Source organism: Lepidochelys kempii, chromosome 3 (assembly GCF_965140265.1).
Source record: "Lepidochelys kempii isolate rLepKem1 chromosome 3, rLepKem1.hap2, whole genome shotgun sequence".
NCBI lineage: Eukaryota > Metazoa > Chordata > Testudines > Cheloniidae > Lepidochelys > Lepidochelys kempii.
This window is the reverse complement of record NC_133258.1, coordinates 91080783-91106998: the sequence shown is the minus strand read 5'-3', so window position 1 is coordinate 91106998 and position 26216 is coordinate 91080783. Positions and strand designations below refer to the sequence as shown.

At 47.1% G+C, this 26216-nt stretch overlaps 1 protein-coding gene across 3 annotated transcripts in view; it reads left to right on the top strand.

Moving 5' to 3' along the window:
* Window positions 1-9320, top strand: part of MCM9 (minichromosome maintenance 9 homologous recombination repair factor) — a 73983-nt gene extending 64663 nt beyond the window's left edge. For 2 of the 3 annotated variants that reach the window (XM_073337161.1, XM_073337160.1), the window contains exons 12-13: window positions 4795-4940; window positions 7125-9320. In XM_073337161.1, coding sequence (XP_073193262.1) covers window positions 4795-4940; window positions 7125-8742 — 1764 coding nt within the window. In that variant the 3' untranslated portion in view covers window positions 8743-9320. The remainder of the gene's footprint in view (window positions 1-4794; window positions 4941-7124) is intronic. The other variant, XR_012158035.1, reaches the window with a different exon arrangement.
* The last annotated feature ends 16896 nt before the right edge of the window (window positions 9321-26216 follow it).

The following is a 26216-nucleotide window of genomic DNA, read 5'->3' as shown; positions in this document are numbered from 1 at the left end:
TTGTCACCATCTTTGCCACCCCAATTTGGAGTACATCATTGTTTTTGTTTGAAGTCAGTCCCTGGGGGAGTTGTTCTATAGGAACCAGGTTCTCCCAGAGCATCAGCATTTCCTGCCATGTTGTTACTCTGTAGCCTTCCATGGTGGTATTTTGGGGTAAGGGATTTTCAGGGGCAAAGCTCTTTTTGGACTTCAGTCTCCTGTGTGGTGGAATGTGTCCGAACAGTGGATGTCTTGACACATGCACCTGTTTTTGTTTCTCCTTTTTACTGAAGACATCCCATCTTACAAATATGCATGCAATTCATGTGAGGCAGTATGCTGACACCATGGGAGTTGGTTTCAAAGTGCCTGTGATGATCCTACAGGATTGACTGAGTTCAATATCAGTTTTGTGTGCATGGCCCAAGCAAGACCATACTGATGTATAGTATTCTGCAGTCAAGTAACACAGACTGAGACGGATTGCTCGGAGTGTTTTTGGAATAGCTCCCCATTTTGTGTTGGCCAGTTTCTGGAGTATACAATGCCAGGAATTCACTTTCTTTTTCAGCTTCTTTATGTGCTCTTTGAATGTCAGTATTCAGTCTAATGTGACCCAAGGTACACCAGATATTCATAGTGCTCAAGGATTGTACCATCCTGCAATATCTGGAAGTCTCACTTGACCTGGTGGTATTTCAGGTGGAAGGTGCACACTTGTGTCTTACTGGAGTTGGTATTTAGGAACCATGTGCAATCGTACTTTCCAGGCACCACTCAGGGAGCCAGTTAAAATGTGCTCAGTATCCTCAAATCTTTCCAATTGAGTGGCAATTCAAAGAGCATCAGCATACATTTAATCTTTGCACATGAGGGGATTCTGCTTGGTCATTTGTGTAGATATTAAACAGCAAGGGTGATAGCACTGAATTGTGGGGTAATCCACTCTGCAGAGAACATCATCAACTCTTCTGACCACCCATATCGACAAAGAAACATTGATTTTCGAGCAGGGAGGAGATGTGGACCTTCTTGCTATTTCGCAAAATTCTTGCTTATTTCACTAAAAGTGCATGATAGTTCACAGTGTTTAGTTCAGATAGGAGACGAATGAGAAGGGAACATAGTAAAATATTGCAAAATAATGAATGGTATAGAGAATGTAACTGGGCATTCCTATTTGTCATTTCTCATAATACAAAATCAAGGGGACATTCAGTTAAAATGAAAGGCAACAGACTTAAAACCAATAAAAGGAAATATTTTTTATGCAATGCATAACTAACCCCTGGAACTCATTGTCAAAAGATATCATTCAGGCCAAGAGCTTATACTAATAGGCTATTTGAAGGGATATGAATCCTTAGAGTTCAGGGCATAATCTATCCACTAACAGAAGCTAGGAAGAAACATCCCCTATGAGTAGGTTATCCCCAAATTATCCGTGAGGGGTTTTTAGCACCTTCATCTGAAGTATGTGATGCTGGCTCTATCTGATCTAATAGGACATTTCCCGTTTTCTTGTACAGGTTGGTATCTCAAGACTATGAGAAACCATATATGCAAATGATACATTTTATGTAGCACCTTTCAAGCAGAAAGACCTCAAAGCATTTACATGGAATCATAGGACTGGAAGGGACCTCCCGAGGTCTTCTAGTCCAGTTCCCTGCACTAAAGGCAGGACTAAGTGTTCTCTAGACCATCCCTGACAGCTGTTTATCTAACCTGCTCTTAAAAAATCTCCAATGACAGAGATTCCACAACCTCTCTAGGCAATTTATTCCAATGCTTAGGAAGTTAGGAAGTTTTTCCTAATGTTCAACCTAACCTGCCCTTGATACAATTTAAACCCATTGCTTCTTGTCCTATCCTCAGTAGTTAAGGAGAACAATTTTTCTCCTTCCTTCTTGTAACAACTTTTTATGTAATTGAAGACTGCTATCATGTCACCCCTCAGTGTTCTCCTGACTAAACAAACCCAGTTTTTTCAGCCTTCCCTCATAGGTCATGTTTGCTGGACCTTTAATCATTTTTGTTGCTCTTCTCTGGACTTTCTCCAATTTGTCCACATCTTTCCTGAAATGTGGCATACAGAACAGGACACAGTACTCCAGTTGAGGCCTAATTAGCACGGATTAGAATAACTTTTTATGTCTTGCTTACAATACTCCTGCTAATACATCCCAGAATGATGTTTGCTTCTTTTTGCAACAGTGTTACACCGTTGACTCATATTTAGCTTGTGATCCACTATGACCCTTAGACCTTTTTCTGGTGTACTCCTTCCTAGGCACTTGTTTCCTGTTTTGTATGTGTACAACTGATTGTTCCTTCCTAAATGGAGTACTTTGCATTTATCCTTATTGAATTTCATCCTATTTTCTTCAGACCATTTCTCCAGTTTGTCCAGATCATTTTGAATTTTATTCGTATCCTCCAAAGCACTTGCAACCTCTCCCAGCTTGGTATCATCCACAAACTTTATAAGTGTCCTCTCTATGTAATGATCTAAATCATTGATGAAGGTATTGAACAGAACCAGACCCAGTCTATAAAATGGGATCAGTTCTATGGCCATGACCCTGCTGCTTTTTCTCAGACAAAGCTCAGAGAGGTAGATATCCAAAGGCAAAAATAGCAGTTGGGCATCTATGACCTGCCACTGACTTTTTAATGTGAGTTAGGTGAGTAATTGGCACTTGTGCCTTTGAAAATGTGTCCCACAATCGCTTCAAATGGAATTTTGCTTCTTCAAGAACTACAGATTCTGACCCTATACAGCGTAGAAAGATTACTATAGTCTTTGCTGAAATGCAGCCACTAGAGGGTTGGAACAGGCTAGCTTTTTAGCATCATGCAGCAACATTACACAAAGGGTAAGTTAAGAAGTGATGTAAAATAACATTTTCAAATAAAACTGCAGTGGAAAGTTAGGGAGACAGGATATAATTACCAGATTAGAATTTGACAGGATACTGGTTTTAAATCAGTACTGTTAAAAATCCTGCACACACTCTTGTATATACACAAGACCATCTTTAATTACCGCCTTTTTTTTCAATTTGATGAAATAAGACTTAAATTAATACACACATTACACTCAAATGTTCATCCACTCAGAGTGCAGAAAGAAAGTAAAGTTGTTTGTTTCATAATTGTATATTACTCTTTTATTTATGCATAGCCCTACACGGTGACTGACTGAGGGGGTTCTGAAATGCATAATTAGCACCTGTCTAGTGGGCGTCCGTGGTAGTTTGCCTGAAGGATTGCAGGATTGGGCTTGACATTAGCTGGTATGCTCTTCATAATTACCCCAACATGCCGAATACCTGCGCATCTCAAGACCACTATGGGGGCCATGTGTTTTCAACCACTTGTGACGTGCGAATTTTCCCTTGTAACAGCTTTTTCGTGAAGGGGGGTCATTTATTTTTATTAAAAGATTTTTTTTTAAAACAAACAAGAAAAACTGTATTCATTCAGTACCTGAGATGGTTGAAATCTCTCACTCTGAGGACTTAGATGGCCCACAACACCATAGTATCTGAACATCTTTCTCTGTGTGCTAATCACTAGAAACAATTAGGGTTGCTTATAATTACAGTAGTTCATAGTTCCTTAGTATCTTGTTCTCTGCTTCCCTCTTTTTTTCTTCCCTTGGTTAACAACAGCATTTGCTACTTACTTTTTCAACCTGTTTTGTTGGGATTTCCTTTATTTTCTTCACTTTTGTCCATTGAATTTGGTGAGAGACCCATAGTTTCTCTCAAAAAGCTTTCTTATTTTCTCTCCAACTGTCAATTTTTAGAGTGTGGGAGGGTGATGGAAACAAACAGGCGTTTGAATAATTCTAGAGGGGCTGGCGGCTGCCACCTTTCAGCTTTGCAAAGACGAATCAAGCCTTGCATTTGTAACTCCTACAATATCCTACCCCACCCAGTGCATAACCAAGGGTCATGGTGTTTAGCTCAGTAGTCATGTATTTCTGCTGGTCCTCTTGAGCAGCTGACTGGCTGGTTGGCCTCTCTTGTTCTTACCTCTTTTTATTTCGTTGTCTTTACCCTTTATTCCACCTTTATTTTTCCCCTGTTCCCTATAGTCTGTCTGCCTCCTCTTATCTCTCCTTCTTGATTCATTCCATTCCCTTGCTCTGTGTCCTCCTCTTGTCTTGCCTGTCCCTCTTTCCATCCCACATTTTACTCTCAGCCTTGATTTACTCCAAAGTTTGCTCTCTGTCCTTCTTACCTCCATCTTTCATTCCATGATTTCCTCTCCTTATCCATCTCCTTCTCCTCTCCCTTGCTTTCAATTTGACCCTTGTACTTCTCATTTTCAGTCTCCTTTCCCAGCTCCTCAACCCTCACATGCACATCACTGTTCTCCAGTTGTTGGGAGCACTGCTAACTCCTTTGAGTGGTTGAGAACCTCTGGTGCTCTGCTTCTTGTTCTGCCTACATGTGTATCAAACAAAGAGCTAAATGCTGATCAGAAGTGTTGAACATTTGGACTGGCCATGTGGCAGCTGGATGGGCAGCACTCCTGTATTTTTTGTGTAAATCCAACTAATAATAATAATAATAATAATAAACAAAGAGTCTGACCTTGCAAACACTTATGCATGTACATAACTTTACCCATGTGAGTTGTCCCGTTGACTTCTATGGAATTACTTGTGTCAGTAAAGTTACTGAGTATTTGCCACATCAAGTGCTAAAATAGCCAATGGCAGGTTGTAGATAAAACTGTCTTTGGTGTTAAAATCTGATGCTGAGTAACCAAGATGTTTCCATTCTTTTGGTGGCACAGGGAGGTGCACTTCTCGGAGGCATCAATGCACTGCATACCTCATTTCCAGAAAACCCAACGGAGCAGTATCGAATGCAATGTGAACTCATCCTGGAGCGACTGGAGCTGCAGAATCTTCTGCATGAAGAATTCAAAAGACTTGACAGGTGATAATAGGAAGATTAACAAAAGAATCCAATAGAGTAAAAGGATTGCTGACAATAACTGTACTAAGAGATTCAAAAAATAGAATTTGACTTAGGAAAGCGACCTTCAGTGGAGTTGAAAAAGCAGGGGATTTTTAAAATAGCATACTGAGATCATTACAATATCATTTTTCATTCTGGGATTACTGAATTTATGGAGGGTTAAATAACAATTTAAATGATTTCTCAACATACACCCAGATAAATTTAATCTAATTCCAGTAAGGTCAGAAAGTTGCTCATTGTGGCTGAATGATTAATTTTATTAACCTTTTGATTCCTGTTTGTTAAAGTACAGCAAGCTTTGCTTTATTTTTTTTTTTAAAAGGTTATTTTATGTTTGGCTGGTTAGGATCCCTTTCTTTGTGATAACAGGTGATAAGTCTGGATCAAAGTTATTTTTTTGGGTGATATATTTTTCTTGATTCTCACTGGATGGTCATCAGCTTTTAGCTCATTGGTATCATCTTCGGAGAGTCTATTTGTTTTAATAATAGAAAACTCCTTTTAATTTATTGAGGCTGAGGCAATAATAATCTAAAGAAAAATAACTTTTGTCTCCTGAACTGACAGCAAGCTCCATAAGAAACACATACTTGTTTTTATTAAAGAAAGATAAGAATATTTTTTAAAGGAATAAAAGCAGCTGCGAAAATATGAATTTCCCTTGAAAAATTTTCAGTTCTGTTCTATAACACAGCGTAAGTCACATTCCAAATAAGCATACAGAGCAATAAAAGCAACTGAAATGAAGATGAAAGTGAGCTAGCTCCAAGAGACCAAAGCAAGTTTTAAAGTAAAAAAAGTTCACATCATTTTTGCTGCTTTTTTTTTTTTTTTAAGATCCTTTCTACCTTGGAGAAACCACATAATAATTAATAAATGCCTTACATTTATATAGCATCTTCTGTCTCAAAGAATACACAAGCCATATGTGGTACATAGGAATTATTTTACCCACCACTGAAATGCAGTCACTTCTGAGATGGAACATGGCTGTTGTTTATTCGTGCATAAAAATACTGATTTAGGACATGAAGTGAGGAAAAATAGTATCTCCAGTTAAAATGGGTGAGTTTAGGCGGAATACATTAGACTGATATTTGGCCAGAACACTTCTGTTGTTTCGAAAAGAGCTATGGAAATGAAAACAACCACCATAAATGGTGAGAACCTGGTTTCACAGAGCATCCAGAAAACTTCACCTCGAGCACTATAGAGCTTCTTAACATGTTGGTTCCATAGTCACTCTGAGGGAAGTGAATCATTTACTGAATCACCAACAACCACTTCTTCATGCAGCATCTAAATTTTCCTTACCTGTCTCTCTTCTAAGGTTTGACCCTGCTTAGCATGAGATCTGATGAGATCATAGTTCTAGGAAGTGTCACTGCAGGGTGCATCACTCATAAGCACTACAGGCATTTGTGATTCTGTAAACCCATTTTTAAAAAATGGAAATAAAAAACCACAACTCTGGTTAACTTCTAGAACTTGTTGGTATATCTTAATGCAGGGTAATGATCAGGGTATGTTATGTATCTACTCTTTAAAACAGTAACCTTTTTGCCTAACTCTAACTGTGTGTGTTACATTGTGAATAACCCAAAAAGAGAATATGCACATGCAGAAAAAAGGACTTAAGTAAATAATACTAAATATAAATTATATTGTCAAATGGAATAATATACATTTTCATACTAAAATCCACTTTTTGTTTGAACAAAGTACACAGGCAATTTGCAAGAGTGAACCAAATATGTCTGTAAATGCTAGTATTTAATAAGTATGGACCAAATTCTGCCACCCTTACTTGTGCTAAGTAATGCCTTACTCCATAAATAGTTCTCCTCATGGAGAAAGGCACTCCTTACCATGAATAAGGCAGCCAGATTCTGCTACTTTAATGCAGGAATCTGCTGCAAGAGCAAAAGGAGATCAGACATTGCTGCACTACGGCCGGTGTTCTATATGGGACATAGTGATTCTGTTATGCTGCTGGATTCATTTGCAGCCTCTCTACTCTTATTTTTATATAATATATAAATATATTTATATAATAGGAGCAACTAAGGAGAAAAAGGAAGAAAAATGAAAAATTAACCTACTTACCTGTAAACATATTTTTTCTTCCTCATCCGACAGATCACAGAATGAAAATTTATGCCAGCTGCAGCCTGGAGTGACAAGCAAAAATACTACTCTTGGATCCTTAAGTGATGATACCTTTGGGCAGTCAGAGCAAATGTCCCAGACAGAACTGTCAGACCAACAAGGGAATAACTGCAAACAGCAAAATTCTTTGGTCAAAGGGAGAAGTAAAGCTGACACACATCTAGCGTGCTCAACTAGCCAGGCAGCTGGTAAAAACAGAGATACAAATTACCTGAGTAAACACAATGAAAGCAGCGATGATGGCAGCTTGACCTGGTTTGACAGCATGGTAGATGGCAACATGGATGCTGAAGAAAGTGTTCAGCAGTCCCTAATCCGCAAGAGACCTCTAGATAATTTGGCTTTGAAAACACTGAATGATGAATCCTGTTCTAAAGAAAAAAGCGATTCAAGACAAAGCAGGGAAACTGGGATGGGACAGTCGCTGGCAAGTGTGGACCTCAATGTTACTTTTAGACAGGATGTAGTTTCTGATATTGATGAGAAAAGGACAAAAGGACATAAAAATCTTTATTCTGAGGCTAATATTAAAGATCCAGCCTCGGTAAGTGCTAGTGTGCCTGATTCCATGGTGACACAACAGGTCTCTAAGAAATGGCAGAGATTGCGCACAGAGAGAGCTCACAATTTTTGTGCAAGTACACAAGACCCCGAAGTAGACACCCTTTCCTCTCCATTGTCTTTCCAGTCAGCAGCTGACCCAGGAGTTCCTTCAGGCGATATGAATAATGTTTGTGCGATAGGAAAGAGTAGGAATAATGTGCCAGTAGTAGCTGAGAAGCTGGTAACTTCTATGAGAAAAAGAAATAAAGACCAAATTATGAAGGAAGCAATGGCAACAGGTTCCCATGAGCCGGAAATCACTGAGACTGAAGGACCTCCAGTGGCTAAACTGGCTAAATTTTCATTCAGACAGAGGACAAAATTTGTTCATTCTTCTGAAAATATGAGCAATGCAGAATTGCCTCCCTCACAATCAGAGGCTGTTTTTAAGCCTCACAGGGTTTTGAGACCTGTAGCAGAAGGGCAAGAGCCAGAGGAAGAATGTTATTCCCCTGCAAAACACCAGAAAAAACTAACGAGTTTAGGAAACAATAGTTTGGAGAAGAGACCCCTTGATAATAAAAGAAAGGAGCAGCAGCAAAATGAAACCTTACAAAGAGAAATCAAAGAAGCTACAACTGGACACTCAGAGACCAAACAAATCGCAGATATTAGACACCATGCTGTGTTAACACCAACTGCTGAGAAGAGCAGGAAAGCAGAGGAAATGTCTGGTGGCCTGAGCACAAAGGTGTGTTCCAGCACATTAGCAAAACTAGCCAGGTTTTCCTTCATGTCACCTCCTGAATCAAAATCGGAAAATCCACAGTCACTTAACGTTACCAGCAACAGCAAGGAAAGCCAGGGACTACCTCTGAAGACCCATGCTGAGAGCACCAGCAGCAAAAGAAAGTGTTTTGGACTGGGAAATGCCAGCAATAAAAATGTGGTCACAGGAAAATCTCTCTTCTCAATAACAGATTTAGATGATGCCACATTCGATTTTGATTGGGATGAAGAAATTAGGAAAAACCCAAGGTCATAAACCATACTACCTTTCCCCAGCCCCAATCCACCTGTCATTATCAATATATTACTGGGAAACAATATCACCCATATTAATTATTTCCAAAGCTTTCAGACAGCACCTCAGCTGGCATAAATCAAAATATTTCTTGTAAATTATTGGAGCTATGTCAATTTACAGCAGCTGAGGATTTGACATACACCACAGGTCAGATGCTACTTTTACCTCTCTAATTGTTTACAAGACTGTTTATAATATCTGTTGACTGTTTCAGTTGACCTGATATAACTTGAAAACTCAAGTGATTTGTAATCATATTCAGAGTATAGTGGTACCTGCAAAAGAAGCAGGGTTAATTGACATTTTTTTTTCTTAATTCATCTCATAAACCACACACCATTCTAACTGATCTTGTGTCCCATGTACCATTTATTCCAATCTTTTGAGGACAGTGTTAGCAACAGGGCGAAGCAAAAGCTAACCATGTAGTTCTATTTTGTTCCTCCTTTACATGCCTTCTCCCTTGATGCATTTAGTGATATATTATGATGTTGTGATATGTGTTCCTGTGTTATCAATATAAAGAGAATTTTGCTCTGTCTGTGGTTACTGTGGTCCATTGTCCTTCTGATGTGTGGGGGGGATGTCTGCTTTTTTTATTTATTTTTTTTTAACCCGTAGTATCCACTGGTCCAGGCACTTGTTAATAGGATCTTGCAGCATGCATCTGTCCATGACAGAGTGATGGCTTGTGCTGAGTACTGGGGTTCTGTATGCATTTTGGTGTCACCAATGTCTATCTTTACCTCAGAATTACACCTCTCTTCTAGAAAATTCCCCTGAAAATAGATCAGTGGTTTTCAAACTTTTTTTCTCGTGACCAAGTTGAAGAAAATTCTTGAAGTCCGCGACCCAACGCAGCTGGGGATCAGTGGTTTGGGGTGTGGGATGGGGCTCTGGGCTGGGGGTGCAGGTTCTGGGCTTGGACTGGGGATGAGGAGTTTGGTGTGTAGGATGGGGCTCCGGGTTTGGTGGGGGCTCAGGGCTGGGGATGCAAGCTCTGGGATGGGGTCAGGGATGAGGGGTTTGGGGTGCAGGAAGGGCTCTGGGTTTGGGGGGGGTTCAGGACTGGGGCAGGGGATTGGGGCACAGGGTTGGGGCATGGGCTTACCTCGGGCGGCTCCCAGTCAGCAGCGGTGCTAAGGCAGGTTCCCTGCCTGTCCTGGCACTGTGGACCGCACTGTGTCCCGGAAGCAGCCAGCAGCAGGTCTGGCTCCTAGATGGAGGCACGCAAGCGGCTCCGTGCGGCTCTTGCCCGCAGGCACCCCCCGACCCCAGCTCCCATTGGCCGGAGTGCAGAGCCGATACTCAGGGCAGGGGGCAGTGTGTGAAGCCCCATGGCCTCCCCACCTAGGAGACGGACCTGCTACTGGCTGCTTCCAGGGTGCAGGGCATCGTCAGAATAGGTAGGGACTAGCCTGCCTTAGCCAGGCAGCACTGCCAACAGGACTTTTAATGGCCTGGTCAGCACTGCTGACCAGAGCCGCTGCGACCCAGTGCCTTACATTCCGCGATCCAGTACTGGGTTGCAACCTGCAGTTTGAAAACCACTGAGACAGATGACATTCTCCCAGTGGGATAGCACATATAGAAATGCTTGTTCTCACACCCTTTCATGCCCTGTGAGATTTGCAGAACTGTTAGACCTACAAGGGAATAATTACAAACAGCAAAATTCCTTGGTCAAAGGGAGAAGTAAAGCTTTTACACATCTAGCGCCCTCAACTAGTCAGGTAGCTGGCGATAACAGAGGTACAAATTTCTTGAATAAACACAATGAAGGCAAAATCCCCCAAAGGGTGCCCTAAATGTAGTCAGTTTAACACTTTCTTTGGCTAAAGGAATTTGCTAGAATCCTCTCCAGACATCTAGCTTAGAGAATACTGTAGATCCTTTCACTTTCAGAAGGAAGTCATTCAGTGTTGGAAAGATAGATTTTTCTCTCACAACTCCTTCATTAAGTCTTTTAAAATCTACACTGATTGCTATTTTCCATTTTGCTTTATAACTAATACCATTGGGGCACACCATGCTATTGGCTCAGAGATTTTCTTGATTATGCCAATCCATTCCATTCTCTTTAACTCAGTTTCCACTTTATGAGATAGGAATCCGGTGAGGTGTATGTACAGTATATGGTTCACCACTGTCTCTTAAGGTTATTGGTACTGGATTTCTTTTCAAAAGTCCAATATCACCAAATATTCCATTGAGTTCTTCCACCTTTCTCATTAGGCCCATCAAGGTTGCCACATGCTGGCTGAGAAGGCTGTTGGTCTGTGGTCCTTTGATTACATACATTATAAATGCATAGCTTTTGTCTGTGTAAGTTGTTTCTGTGATAAACTGGTCTGTGCAGTTCAAAGTACCTCCAGGGCTAATCAGAGCTGTATCAGGTGACTTCAATGCTAGCAGGGGTGCCAGAAGCAGGGGAGACCAGGGGGGCATGGCCCCCCACTTTTTAAAAGTAGGAGGGGTATGCCTGCCCACTTTTTAACACTGGCATAGTTTAGGTGGCAGGAGGCCGTGTTGCCCCTCCAAACTGCAAACCACCAAGAGTAGGGTTGCCAGGCGTCCAGTTTTTGACCCAGTCAGCAGTGCAGTGGGGCTAAGGCAGGCTCCCTGCCTGCCCTAGCTCCGCACGGCTCCCGGAAGCAGCTGGCATGTCCTTGCCCCCGCCCTGAATGCCAGCTCCACAGCGCCCATTGGCTGGGAACCGCAGACAGTAGGAGAGGCAAAGGCAGGGACTACAGGCACAGGCAGGACACAGAGCTGCCTGACTGCCCCTGAGCCTGGGGCCACAGGGACAGGCCAGCCGCTTTCAGGAGCCACCTGAGTTAAGCGCCGCCCAGCTGGAGCCTGCACCCCAAACCTGCCCCAGCCCTGAGCCGCCTCCCGCACCCTGACTCCCTCCCAGACCCCGCACCCCCTCCCACACCCCAAACCCCTCATCCTCGGCCCCGTCCCAGAACCCGTACTCCCAGTTGGAGCCCTCACCCCCTCCCACACCCCAGCCCGGAGCACCCTCCTACACCCCAAACCCCTCATTTCTGGTTCCATCCCAGAACCCGCACTCCCAGCCAGAGCCCTTACCCTCTCCCAAGCCCCAGCCTGAAGTCCTCTCCTACAATCCTAACCCCTCAACCCCACTCCCAGCCCAGAGCCCCCTCCTGCACCCAAGACCCCTCATCCCTGGCGGCACCCCAGAGGCCACACCCGCAGCTGGAGCCCTCATCCCCTTCCGCACCCCAGACCGGTGAAAATGAGTGAGTGAGCGAGCGAGGGTGGGGGGAGAGTGAGCGAGGGAGGGAGTGGGGACGGAATGAGTAGGGTAGGGGTTTGGAGAAGAGGCAGGGCCTCAGGAAGGGGCAGGAATGGTGTTTGGTTTTCTACAATCAGAAAGTTGGCAATGCAATCAGGCAGGCACACAGCCCCTGCCCATGATGCCAGCCTCTTCCTGGTGCGGGGCTGAGATGGGTTTTAGCCAACCCCCCTCACCATGGGTCCTGCCCCTGCTCCTTTTCCCCCTGAGGCCCTGTCCATTGGCCAGGCCAAGAGCTGGGCCATGGTAAGTGCCACCCAGGGAGCCCAGGACACTGTGGTGAGCCCCGGACCCTCCACCTGTCCTGGCCGGAAGTCTGAGGCGCCCCAAAGCAGCCCCTGGCCTGTGCTCTGCCCCCCCCTCCTCCAGGGCATGCCACCCAGAGCAGGTGGAGGGTCCAGGGCTCCCCACAACAGCCTGGGCTCCCTGGACAGCTCTTATCTCTGCCTGGCTCCAGCTTCCATCCTGGCCAGGGGACGAAGCCTGGTGGGAAGCGGAGGAGCAGGAGGCAAGACCACCACTCCCTCACTTCTACCAAGGGTTTGGTGCTCCAGATGGAAGGAGATTGTAAGTCCCTTCTGAGATGACTGAGACATCTGTCCTCAGTAAGTTTTAAAGTCAATAGTCTTGCCATGAATATTCAGTTTCACTCTCTAGGCAGGCTCTGTGACATCCTAAATAACAGACCCCAGAAACAATGGATCTTGATTTTCTGTAATACGAGTCGACTCCCTGACTGCTTTTATGTGGAAAACAACTGTAGAATGTCCATATTTCATGCATTTATTACACAGAATATCAGGGTTGGAAGGGACCTCAGGAGGTCATCTAGTCCAACCCCCTGCTCAAAGCAGGATCAATCCCCAACTAAATCATCCCAGCCAGGGCTTTGTCAAGCTTGACCAAAAAACTTCTAAGGAAGGCAATTCCACCACCTCCCTAGGTAACGCATTCCAGTGTTTCACCACCCTCCTAGTGAAAAAGTTTTTCCTAATATCCAACCTAAACCTCCCCCACTGCAACTTGTGCGTCTCTGGCTGGACATGCATCATCTCTTGGGATATGACTTTTTCCATAACTTGGTCATGTAGTCTGGAATTTGTCCTTCTTAAACTGGGGGTTCTCACTCCTTGCCTCAGGGGTTTTATGATAATAACTTTTAACACGCAAGTGTCTGTTAATAATCTAGTTTCAGGTTTTTCAAGTTGCTCCTGAATTTTTTGCTGTTGTTTGTCTAGTTCAGACTGCTTTGCTTTCTGTACAGCTGTGGCTAGGGTTAAGTCTATCTTCAGTTGTAGCTGCTGTGAAAGATTTTTATCTGTTAATCCAGTAAACTGCCTTTCTCTGATATTTTCATGTTTTGCAATCCCAGAATCACAGTTTTTAGCCAATACATGGAGAGCTCTTATAAACCATTCAGCATTTCCCCCAGTTTCTTGAATGCTCTGGTGGAAACATGCTCTTTCACAAACCACATTTCTCCTAAGTATAAAGTGTGCATCAAACATCACCAGTTTCACAGTTATCTTTGTGACTGTCTTCAGTAAAATCAAAGGATTTAAAGATATGCTCTGCTTGCTTTCCCATATCATAAATTAAAGAAGACACCTGTATATCTCCAGTTTTTTGTGGAGTTTGTTTGCAATGTGAAATCTTGCAAAATATCAGCTTCCAGTCTGTCCATTCTGAAGCTTTGTCAAAGCAGATGTTCTCTGGAGCATTGAAGAGTGGCATATTGATGAGCTCCTGAAACCTTTATTGCTTTGGTCCTTCTGTGAGCAATCTTTGTTGCTGTTTTCCTTCTGGTTCTCTTCGTAGTTTACTTCTGGCACCATGGCATGTTCCTGTACCAGAAATGGACTAGCTAGATAGGTTCCTTCTTAGCGAGGTGCACACCAGATATGTTCATCATAAGATCCTTTGAGCTCTATTATAGTGGAGCTGTATACAAACTATATAATTGGGATCATTTAAGCACTCTAAAATCTGTGTAAGCCATGGGGCAATGTGTTATGCTGCCAGACTTCCAGGCCCACTATTTCTCTTTTTATTTTTTTCTTTAACTAATTCTCTGTTTTGTTATCTCATAGTATGTCCATAATTTCAGTGCTTAGGGTTCATTCCATATATGGAACAATTTTCTCCTATGCTAAATGCAGCAAGTTTCTCGTTATGGGAGGAATAGAGAGCATAGGTTACCTTAAAGATGTTTAAAAGAAAGTCCTAGGGTAGTACATTTGTTTGTAGCAGCAAATGCAGGCACCAAATCCTGTGAACACTTATGCACATGTGTAACGTTACTGGTATATAGTTGCATTGAAATCACACAGGTGATTATCTTTGCAGTATCAGAACCTAAATGTAGCAGCTACAGTAGAAGACGAAAAGAGCAGGTATAGCAAAGCTTTCTGGCCCTTTAAAGTACATCTACCCTGCACGCTTCTTTCTGCGGAGTGTAGTGTACATACACATGTAGCCCTCCTAGCATGAGTATCAATAGCGGTGTGGATCCTGAGTCATGGTTTAGGCAAATAAAGACATGCCTGAGGGGTGAGGGTACGTACTAGAGTACATACCCTACATAGCTCTCTATTTGCCCAAATCAAGCCTCCCCATCTACATGCTGTTTTTAGCAGTGTGGTATCCCATAGCTGGAGCCTTTCCCTGCCACAGGAAAAGACTCAGGTACTGGCGGAAGGTTCCAGCAGTGGGGAAAGGCTCTGCTAGTTCCCCAACACTGCAGCCTTTCCCTGCAGCTCCCCATTGCTGGAGCCTTTCTCCACTGCATTCCTCCTGCCAGAGCCTTTCCTGGCCACAGTAACCACTTAACCTTCTCTTTGTTAAGCTAAATAGATTGAGCTCTGAGAGTCTAGCACTATAAGGCACATTTCTAATCCTTTAATCATACTCGTGGCTCTTCTCTGTTGCTGCTGTTCTCGCAGGAGCTCTTGCTAGAAATCAAATTACACAATGGGTATAAAATGCTGCCAGGGCGGGGGCCTTCCAGCTTCTCCACCAACCCCCAAATGCCAATCAACTCTGTGGCCACCAGCCCCTCAATTAATTATGCATTACCCTCCATCCCTATATCCGTTCTGTGCCCCCTCATCGACTCATTTTGTGTCCCCAGACCTCAAAACTGCCCTTACCCCCATTGCAGCTCCACTCCTCCTGCAGCTGTGGAGGCTCAAGGTGTGGGGCGGAGAGATAGAGAGAGAGGGCAGCTCCAGACCTGAGAGGAGAGAGAAGCAGAGAGCTGTGGGGAGGGAGCCCTGAGCTGTTGGACTGTTTCCCCTCCCTCCTGTACTCACCCTTCCTGAGAAAATGATATTTCTGCACCTTGTCCCCCCTCCTTTATCCAAACACTTCTGGGTCTGTGGTGGTGGGGCAGGGGGGCTATACCTGCCTCCTACAGCAGCTCTGATTAGCTGTTCTTCCCCAGGAGGTGGGAAGTGAGCCAGTGAGGGCTGCTGGGCAAGGCTAGAAATCTCATGAAGGCTGGAGCTTCTCTCACCATTGCCCGACTGCCTCCAGCTGAACCAAAATTATGCCACTGCTGATGAAATTGTGATAGTTGGCCACACTGTGTCCTTGGGAACCCAGGAAGTGGCCTTGGGAGGGGGAAACAGAGAAGCTGACATTTGGGGGCAAACAGCTCATAGGGTAAAGGCCTATAGAAGAAAGAGCACAGGTTGCAAGTGTGGTGCAAAGCTGCTATAATGCAGTCCAGTATTTGGCACATGTGTTTACCTAAGTACTTTAAATGATAATTAGTGTATTGTTAAATCTGACACACAACTGAGTCTCTGTGGCATACTTTATCCTGTGTTTGCTTGTCCAGTGGGAAATTTACTAACGCATTTACTAATGTTTACAGGTAAATGTGAAACCTAAATTACCTTCAGTGACTTGTTTGTTACAGTCCTCCTTGTAGCTGGATGCTCTGTAGAATTTTGTCTTTGTTATTTGCACAGTAAGCTGAGAATAGAGCTATTACGGAAGGCACAGCAAGTCCTTGGAGAGGCTCCATTGCACTTAGAAGGCCTGATTCTCTTTTCACTCGCTTAAATTAGGAGTAACTCCAATGAAACCAAGAGTTATTTTGGTGTAAATCTAGTGTGAGGAGAATCAGAACCACATGTTCTCACTGAGAACTAATAAAGGCAGAACAGCACTAATTATAGTATTCAACTAATAAGAGATGGGGAAGGTAACAGCCAGAAAGCACTGACAAGACTTTTCTGAAAGAATGTAACCATAAGGTAAGATTCACTGCCCTGCTTCACTCCCTGTGCACTGTTCAGGCCATTCAAAGGAAGTGGAAAACACACACATTTCCAGCAAAGTGCTGAGCCAGCATATACCCACAACCCTGTTCTACATCCCTATAGCCCTGGTGTAAGGGGTATGGCAAGAGCACACTGTGCATCTGTTATCCTCAGCATCTTGAATGGTTCCTAGAAACAGCTGTAACTTACACCACTGCTATATCAGGGAGCTATAACCAACCCCCATCCCTGCCATGCCAAGAGGACTTCAGTGGCAACAGAATCTGCCCAATGTTATCGATATCATCTGGCAAATGGTATGTCACTGACTGAAATAAAATCAAAACACTAGCCTTGATTCTCCATTGCCTTGCACCTTGTTATTCATTTATATCTGTGCAAAGTGGATGCAAAGCTCTACCAAATCAGAGTTTTACATTCATGCTGGAGCTAGGGTGACCAGATGTCCCGATATTATGGGCTTTGTCTTATATAGGCAATTATACACACACACACACACACACACACCCTGGTAGAAAAAAGTCCCGATTTTTCAGACTTACAATCTGCTCACCCTAGCTGCAGCTATCATTTTACATCCACTTTGCTTCCAGGCAATAGTGAATTACTAAACTGTCCAATCAAAACAGAACAAGTAAGTAACTCTGTCTTTAAAGACCAGAAGCCGGATTGTCCGCTAGTGTAAACTGATCTTGTTCCACTGAAATCAGTGGAGTTACACCCATTTGCACCAAATGAGGATCTGGTTCCAGGAACTTTAGGAATTTTCCTAAATCTAGTTGCTAAGGAGTCTGGTTGATTCTCCCCTTGCACCACCTCAAATCAGAAGCACCTTGGTGGAAATCAGTGGAATTACAATGGGGTTAAATCAGTGGGGAATCAATATCAGACCCAAATTTCCTACATATTCCACATATTGCTGTGAAATTCAGAAGGTTCTGTTTCTACTATTCTATTTGCAACAAGGGCATTGCACGATAAATTCTATTAGGGTAAGAGGATTACAAAGTGAAATAGAGTGATTGTATTTCAAGAAACGTGAAACACTGAAATACAGAGAGCACTGTATCCAGCATGACTGATTTGCCTCCTAAAGGATTTGGCATCCCAATCCCTTAGGTGGCTTTGAAAATATTAACCTGCAAGTAGAGTATTGAAATAAAGTAAACAGCACAATAACAAAACCAAGTTATTTTTCACAAGTGAGGAATTTTTTCTGTTTTGGTAAAATTTTAAATGGAATTCCTAATTAAATACAGTTTGTGCCACAGCAGGAAGCCTTTTTTGTCCAAGAATATCAGGTTAATCATCTTGGTGGACCAACTCAGCCATCTCATTGACTAAACAGCCCTAGATGCTTTATTACGTAATCAAGAATTCTCTTTCAAATGGTTAAAGCCTTCACTTGGCTCTTTGCATGGCAAGTCTGCAGTTCTCTGGAGACACTACACAGACTTGTCAGTCAAGGCAGGCTGGGCATGGCCACAGCTCTGAAGGTCTAGCACAGGGGTTCTCAAACTTCATTGCACCAAGATCCCCTTCTGACAACAAAAATTACTTCACGACCCCCAGAGGGGTGACCGACCCTGAGCCCATCCGAACACCACTGCCCTGAGTGGGGGTGGGGCAAAGCCTGAGCCCCACCGCTCCAGGCAGGGGAGCCAAAGCTGAAGCTCAAGGGCTTCTGACTCAGGCTTCGGCTCTGGGCCCCAGCAAGTCTAAGTCAGCCCTGGTGACCCCATTCAAAGGGAGAGAACTGCTGGTCTAGCAGAACAGCTAGTTCAAGCTGCCTTCAGCTGCTGCAGGCTCTAGCAGTCCTTTCGATGAGCAACAACACAACCAAAAGGGATGTCTCTAGTCTGAAACTTCAGCCAGTTACATTGTAAGTTTGTGGTGCCTATTCTCATGCAGAGGAGCTCGCTGCAGCAGACCACTGCAGCTCGCCTGGGAAGGCCTCTCAACAGAGATGAAAGTGGGCCAGTACAGCGTACCGGTAAGAAGTAGTCACTGGTACCGGCCCATACACAGCCAATGTAAACTGCCCCTTTTGCGCCCCACCTCCCCGGCTGCCAATGTGCGGGGGGAGAGCAAAGGGGACAGCTGTCTGGAGATCTAAAAGGGCCTGGGGCTTCTGGCCACTGCTACCGTGGCAGCGGCTGGAGTCCTGGGCCCTATAAACCGCCGCCAAGGCCCCAGGCGGCGTGGACTGGGCAGCATGGAAGGGCTGGCTGGGGGAGGCTGACCCCTAGCCCTGCCCCTTCCACCTGAGGCCCCGCCCCTTTTGGGGGCCTGGAGCCAGGCCTCCACACCGGTAAGTCTTTTATCTTACTTTCACCCCTGCCTCTCAGGCACCCACCAAGCAGCAGAGAGAAAGAGAAAGATGCAGGGGAGGCTGCAAAATTGCTCAGGCTCCCTCTCAGCCTGTGGGCTGCCGTGCCTCCCCAAGTGGCCCACCTGACCCCCAAAGGTTGCCATTCCCCACCACTTTCTTATCCTCCCTTAAGCCTCTGGCTGTGTAGGGAGGAAGGGAGAGCGTTCCACCCACAGAGTAACAGGTAGGTGGTTAAGGCGCCATCGGTCACTGTTTACATTTATCCTTTTTTTCTCTGCACCCTCTATGAAAATGTGGGTCAGTGTGGCGGCGGGTGGAGCCCCCCCCTTTAGGGAGGCTAGCCTCAGGCTCCGCCCCTTCTGCCCACGTCCTCCCCACGGCCAGAGCCCCTCGCCCCTCCCTCCCCCGGCCCAGAGCACACCCCACCCAGCCGCAGGAGCCTCGAGCTGGTTACAGCCTAGAGCGCCCCTTCCCCCCTCAGCTGGAGGAGCCCCAGGTTGGCTGCAGCACGGAATGCTCCTCCCCCGCCCCCGGCTGGCTGAAGCCGCGCCGTGCCCCCCTGCCCCAGACCCAAGCTGCGCAGGGGAAAAGTGTTTGTTACGGTGCTTTTGATATGCCCCATGCAGGTTCTGGGGCGGCTGAGGAGGCGGTATGTGCCTCCTCAGCTGCCCCAGAGCCTGCATGGGGGATAATAAAACAAAGCCTTTGTGGCCAAACCCCGCAACCAGGATTTCCAGCGGCCGTGGCCGCAGCAGCACCGGGTGAGGCAGAGCCTCCCCTGGCTTATTATACCCACCGCCCATGGGTCAGCCCTTATCCAGCATCACCACCCACAAGCACTCAAAAATCATGAGTTGGGTCCCAAACTCAAAAGACTGGCTTAATAAATCCCATTTTAAAAAATATGTCTCTTTCATTGCCTCTGGGCTGTTGTACCTTTGGGGCTCACATTTTCAAGCTTTTCTCTGCCACTTCATTTTCCTCATGAAAATGAGAATTTTCAGGTAATCACATGACTCCAGGAGTTGGGATTTTAAGAAAAATACCAAATATTGTGAGACTTTCAGTAAAACTGTGCCAGTTGCTCTCTGGGCTTTTATGAGGCAAAATGGCTTCTGCTATGTGCAGGCCTTGCCTGCCACTTCACATTATCAGACCCTGTTTTTAGTTGCTCATAACTTTGACAAATTTTCACTGCGTGGACTGAAATTTTCCATGCCAGGTGTCTGCCTTAGACTGGACTTTTTTGGAAACTTTCATCCATAATAGTTCAGTTGTTTCCAAGAATGAGGCTAGGGGAAAATACATTGTTTTGCTCATATTGCATTCTGGTGAGCTTTTCGGTGGGAAGCTCTAGTGCCTCAGTACATTGCAGGTGGGAGTTGAAATTTGATTGCGGGTGGCCTTTGTGTCAGGGATGTGGCTTTCGTGATCCCCATGAAAATCCACCCAAATTTGGCCAAGTTACAAGCCTTTGAAAAATTGCAGTTAGCAAAACGCTCAGTAGAGACTTCTTTGATTTTTTAGCTGCTAATTTCCCAAAAGATCCCATCTGTATGAGGCACGCTTCAGCGTGGGGCTAAGCAGGACTTTCCCTACAAATGCAGCTCCAGGCTGCTGTAAGCTAGGCACCAGAACTGAGATCAAAGAGCCTCTCTTCTGTGCTCCCAATGGTCCCCTACTGGTGCCCAGGAAGTGTGGAGGTGGAAGTTGCCTGATTTGAAAACAGAGGACCTGTGGGGGAGTGAGATGGAGACAGGAACTGGAGGCTTGTGGGGGGCAGGCAGAGACTGGGACTGGCTGGGCAAAGAGACTGAGACTGGAAGCTTGGGATGGAAACAGAAGTCAGTGGGACTGGGAGCCAGTGGGTGGAGCAGTGACTGAGTTCCAATGAGGAACTGGAAGGGGAGAGGGGTGACTAGGACTAGCTGAGTAAAGAGACCAGGACTGTGATTCAGTGGGGCACAGAGATGGAGATAAAGGGGAAGCAGATCAAATAAGGAACCATGTGGGTGGAGGACTGGGACAGGGAGCTGTGGGGGAGGGAGGGTACTGACATTGGGCAAGGAATGTGGGGTGAAAGGAATCTGGACTGAGAGCCAATGGGAATGGGAAACATTGTGTGTGTGTGCGGGGGAGGGTATGATTGGAGGATGGGGCAGGATGGAAAGAAATGGATCAGATGAGGAGCCAGAACAGGGGACATAAAACAGTGCTCTCTCAAAATGACTGTAGACAATTATGCAGTGGTGGTGTAGCCATGTTGGTCCCAGGATATAGAAGTTGGTCCAATAAAAAAAATTACCTCACCCAGCTTGTCTGTAAGTATGTTAAAAGTGAATAAGATCATTTTAAAGACAACATAAAATAAACATATTATACTAATAGTATATATTGTATGAATCTGGTTCATCAAAACCAAATGTTTGCTACCACCAAAAAAAACCAATAGCGGTTGAGTTGAACCTTAGTAATCACTGACCTTAGCAACACCTATCTGTTGAAGGTCCTATTTGTGCATAGGAATGAATCAGCATTATTGGACACTTACTGATCCAGACACCATTTCAGCATAAGGTTGTCTTATTACCTTGGCTAGGGCCTGATCATGTAGCCGTTGAATGGTGCAGGATCAGACCTTTACTGAGCCACATACCCATGATCGTAGAGAAACCATTCTACAGATGACAAGGTGCACCATGGGTTAATGAAGTCACTAGAGCAGAGAGATTCCCTGTGGACCTGATTTTGAGAGGAAGGTGGTTCCTACAGCTCCCATTGATATAAGTGAGAATTTCAGGTACACTGCATCTTCCAGGATCAGACCCTGTGAGATGAAAGTCTGTGGTGTTTGTTATCCCATGGGACTATTGATAACATGAACCCTATTATATTGTGATAGTAATCCTGCACTTACTTGTTTTAGCATCAGCACCAAACTCCCTTTCCCAGCTCTTAGCATAAGGAATAATACCAAGGTCTAGTATTATCTAGAAGACATTAAAGCAATGCACTATGTCCTCCAAAGTAGCGACAATTATCACTGGAATTATGCCTTAAAACTCACTTCAGCCTATTTTTATGAGCTACAGTAGGGAGATCATTAGGAATAGCATTTAGTCTCATTTTTTAAATAAAAAAGATTTTACCTATTTTTCTTATGAATTTGGCCCCTTAACTTGTAATTGAGGACTCTGATCCTTTTTAAAGCTAGTGAGTATCTAAAATTGCAGGTGGAGGCAGTAGGATTGGTGGGTACTTAATACTTTTCAGGATCAGTACTTTATAATGGTAGTTCACTCTGATCCAGAGAGACAAGCTGGGTGAGACCACCACTTCTCCTGCTCAGGCCCAAGGGGCACCTCTCCTACAATGCCCAGAGGAGCGGGAGAGCCCCGCCCTCGCTGCTGACAATCTGGTGGGGCCTATGGAGGAGGGTGTGGCAGAGATACCACCAGGCATGGGAGAGAGCCTGCCCCAGGGAGAATCCTCCCTCCCTTATGCCGCCCCACTGTCCCTCCGCCAAGTCCCTGAGCCATCGCCTTTACCCCCGACACGGCCCCTGCTAACCAGCCCTCAGATGATGCCATGGAGGGCTGGGCCCTAGTCCAGGGGAAGCGAGGCAAGCAGAAGGCTCGAGCTCTGCCTCATCTACCCGAGGCGGAGGCCCCCCGGAAGACCAGGAAGGGGGGCACCGATGCCAAACCTTCCACTTTGCCCACAAGTGCATCCCATCCACCGGTGTCAGCCAGGAAAGACGTGGTAGCACCGGAAGGTAGTGTCTCCCCTCCATGGGAGACTCTCCGCTCCAAGACCCTCGAGGAAGCCCCTTCTGTCGTGACACTACCCAAAGCCCCCATGAACCCCGAGGCAACCGTCGTGGCGGGTGCCAGCGGGGAGAACCCCGGGGCGATGTAAAGTGTCCTCTCCTCCATGTTCAAGGAGATCAAGGCCCTAGATCTGACCCAGGTCACCCAGGGGAGGACGACCTTTTGCCAGAAAACCTTGATTTGGGCGACCTCACTCCACCCCTCTTTTCCCCATGCTCCCTTCCCCCAACTGCTGCTTCTGCTCCCACCTCCGAGGAGCCCCTGGACTCCTCCACTGACCCGGCCGCTGATGGCACCCCACTGACGACCACCGAGCCTGCTCAGGTGACAGCCGGCGCCACACGGCCGGGACATGAGTCGCCAGGGGCACCCGCCGTTGGTGCGGAGCAATCGATTTCCTTCCCGGGCGGGGGCCTACAGAAGATAATCCACCTCCTGATGCTGTGGCCACTAAATCCACCATAGAGCCCACGCCCAGTATCACTGAGAGTTCCCTCCCCACCCCCTTAACCCTCGAGTCTGATCGGGAGGCGCCATCATCCAGCTGCTTGCCTCCCGAAACCCAGAACCTCGCCTCTGCCCCTGCCCCTGCCCCTGCCCCTGCCCCTGCCCCTGCCCCTATCCAATTTACCTCCTGCAATGTTATTGCCGCCACCGGGGCTGTCTCCTTCCCTTTCCCAACTGATGACCCCCAGGGAGCGGCCTTCGTGTTCTCCTGCCCCGATCCATTAGGAGCTGCTATCTTCCCTCCACTGCCCCCTATCTCCCCAGAGCTTGAGGCGGGCCTAGAAGCTCCAACCCATCAGGCACCCCGTCAGGGGTCCGCACCCTGCTTGTCCGTTTTAGTGGACCACGGGGCTGCACCAAGGGCCCCGCCGGGGAACAACCGGGAAACCGTAACCCCACCCCCCCATGAGCTGCGAGGAGAGCTGCGGAAGTTTTCAGAGGATGTCTGTGGCTCCCACAACAAGGTACAGCTTGCTCTCCAGCATGGGGGGATTTTTTTCAAATCCTCCAGGCCACAAGGGTCCTCGTGGGGGAAGGTAAAGGGACAGGGAAGCAGGATGCCGCGGCCTACTGGCGGGTCCGCATCTTCCATGACCAATTACTCACCTACGGGATGGGTCAAGGACTGTTGCGCGGCCCACTGGGGGATGCGAGCATCCCTGCCAGTGAGGATCCCACCCCTGGCCCCCCCCCATGACACCTCTCACCATCGCAACGTTGAACACCCGGGGTTGTAGGATGGCTCTCCGCAGGTCCCAGGTGCTCTCCTTCCTTCGGGAGGGAGGGTACTCTGTGATTTTCCTGCAGGAGACCCATATGGATCTGACTGCCGAAGACAGTTGGCGGCTGGAGTGGGGGGACAGGGTCTACTTTAGCCATTCCACAATTCGGCAGGCTGGAGTGGCGACCCTGTTCTCCCCCGACCTACGGCCCAAGGTGCTAGGGGTCGCCGAGACCGTGCCGGGTCGCCTGCTGCATCTCCGGGTCCGTATAGAGGGGCTCGTGGTTAATCTCGTTAATGTCTATGCCCCGACATCGGGCCCGGAGCAGCTGCAATTTTATCAGCAGGCGTCCGCCTTCCTCAGCACCTTAGATTCTCACGAGTGCCTGGTCCTGGGAGTGGATTTTTATACCACCCTCGAGGAGCGAGACCGCTTGAGGTCCTAGCAGAGCCTGGCCGCCACAGACACCCTCCGGGAGATAGCTGAACATCACTCCCTAGTGACCACTACCCGGATGACACTTCCACGTTCACCTTTGTCCGGGTGGAAGCCCATCGGTCGAGCCACTCCTGGTTGGACCGCATTTATTTATCACGCTTCCATCTCTCATGAGCCCACTCCTCCAGCATTCGGCTGGCCCCATTTTCTGACCATCACCTAGCCACCATGACAGTCTCCCTCTGTGCGGAGAGGCCGGGGCCGGCCTATTGGCATTTTAACAACAGCCTGTTGGAGGATGAAGGCTTCGTGACGTCCTTCCAGGAATTCTGGCTGGCCTGGCGAGGGCAGTGGCATGCCTTTCCCTCAGCGCGGCGATGGTGGGACCTGGGGAAGGTGCGCACCCGGCTTTTCTGCCGCGACTACACCTGGGGCACCAGCCGACGGAGAAATGCGGCAATAGAGCAGTTGGAACGGGAGGTCTTGGAGATGGAGAGGCGTCTGGCCACCAACCCCGAAGACCCGCTCCTCTGCGGAGTGTGCCGGGAGAAGCGGGAGGAGCTCCAGGCCCTCAAGGACCATCGGGCCCAGGGCGCCTTTGTTCGATCCCACATCCGCCTCCTTCGGGAGATGGATCGCGGCTCCCGCTTCTTCTATGCCCTGGAGAAAACGAGGCGGGGCTAAGAAACACGTCACCTGCCTCCTGACAGAAGACGGCATCCCTTCACGGAACCCGCAGAGATGTGCGGGAGGGCCCGAGCCTTCTATGCAAGTCTTTTCCTTCCCGGATCCGACCGACCCTAGCACTTGCGGAGTGCTTTGGGAGGAGTTCCCTACGGTCAGCGCGAGCAACCGAGACTGGCTAGAATTGCCTCTCACTCTGGCTGAATTCTCGGAAGCCCTCCATCGTATGCCCACTAATAAGTCTCCAGGCATGGACAGGCTGACCGTGGAGTTCTACCACATGTTTTGGGACATCCTCGGCCCAGACCTAGTCACCGTCTGGGCCGAGTCTCTGCCTAGCGGGGTCCTCCCTCTTTTGTGCAGGCGAGCTGTGCTCGTCTTATTGCCGAAGAAGGGGGACCTCTGCGATTTACGAAATTGGTGTCCCGTCTCGCTCCTCAGCACGGACTACAAAATCATAGCGAAAGCAATCTCGCTGTGGCTAGGGTCTGTGCTGGCAGACGTGATCCACCCAGACCAGACCTACACTGTCCTGGACCGCAGTATCTTTGATAACCTATTTATGGTTCGGGACCTTTTGGAACTTGGGCGTAGAGATGGTCTGTCATTCACCCTCCTGTCCCTAGATCAGGAGACGGCGTTCGATAGGGTGGACCACGGGTACCTCCTGAGCACTCTGCAGGCGTTTGGCTTCGGACCCCAGTTTGTGGGTTTTCTCCAGGTGCTGTACACTTCTGCAGAGTGTCTGGTTAAGCTCAACTGGACCCTGACCAAACCGGTCAGCTTCGGGCGAGGAGTATGGCAGGGGTGCCTCCTCTCGGGCCAACTGTACGCTCTGGCGATTGAACCCTTCCTCTGTCTCCTCCTCAGGAGGTTGACAGGGTTGGTGCTGCAGGAGCCGGAGCTGCAGCTGGTCCTGTTGGCGTACGCTGATGACGTGCTCCTCGTGATCCAGGACCCCGGCGACTTGGCGTGGGTGGAGGTTTGCCAGGCCATCTATTCGGCAGCCTCCTCCGCCCAGGTTAACTGGGTCAAGAGCTCTGGCTTGGCGGTAGGAGACTGGTGGCAGGCAAGCTCCCTCCCACCCGCGCTTCAGACCATCCGGCTCTACCTTGGCTTTTACCTTTCTGCCACGCATCCCTCTCCACTGGAAAACTGGGAAAATATAGAGGACAGGGTGATAGAGCAGCTCCGGAAATGGATGGGACTACTCCGATGTCTCTCCATCCGAGGGAGAGCGCTGGTGCTTAATCAACTAGTCCTGTCCATGCTCTGGTACCGGCTCAACACCCTGATCCCAGCCCTGGG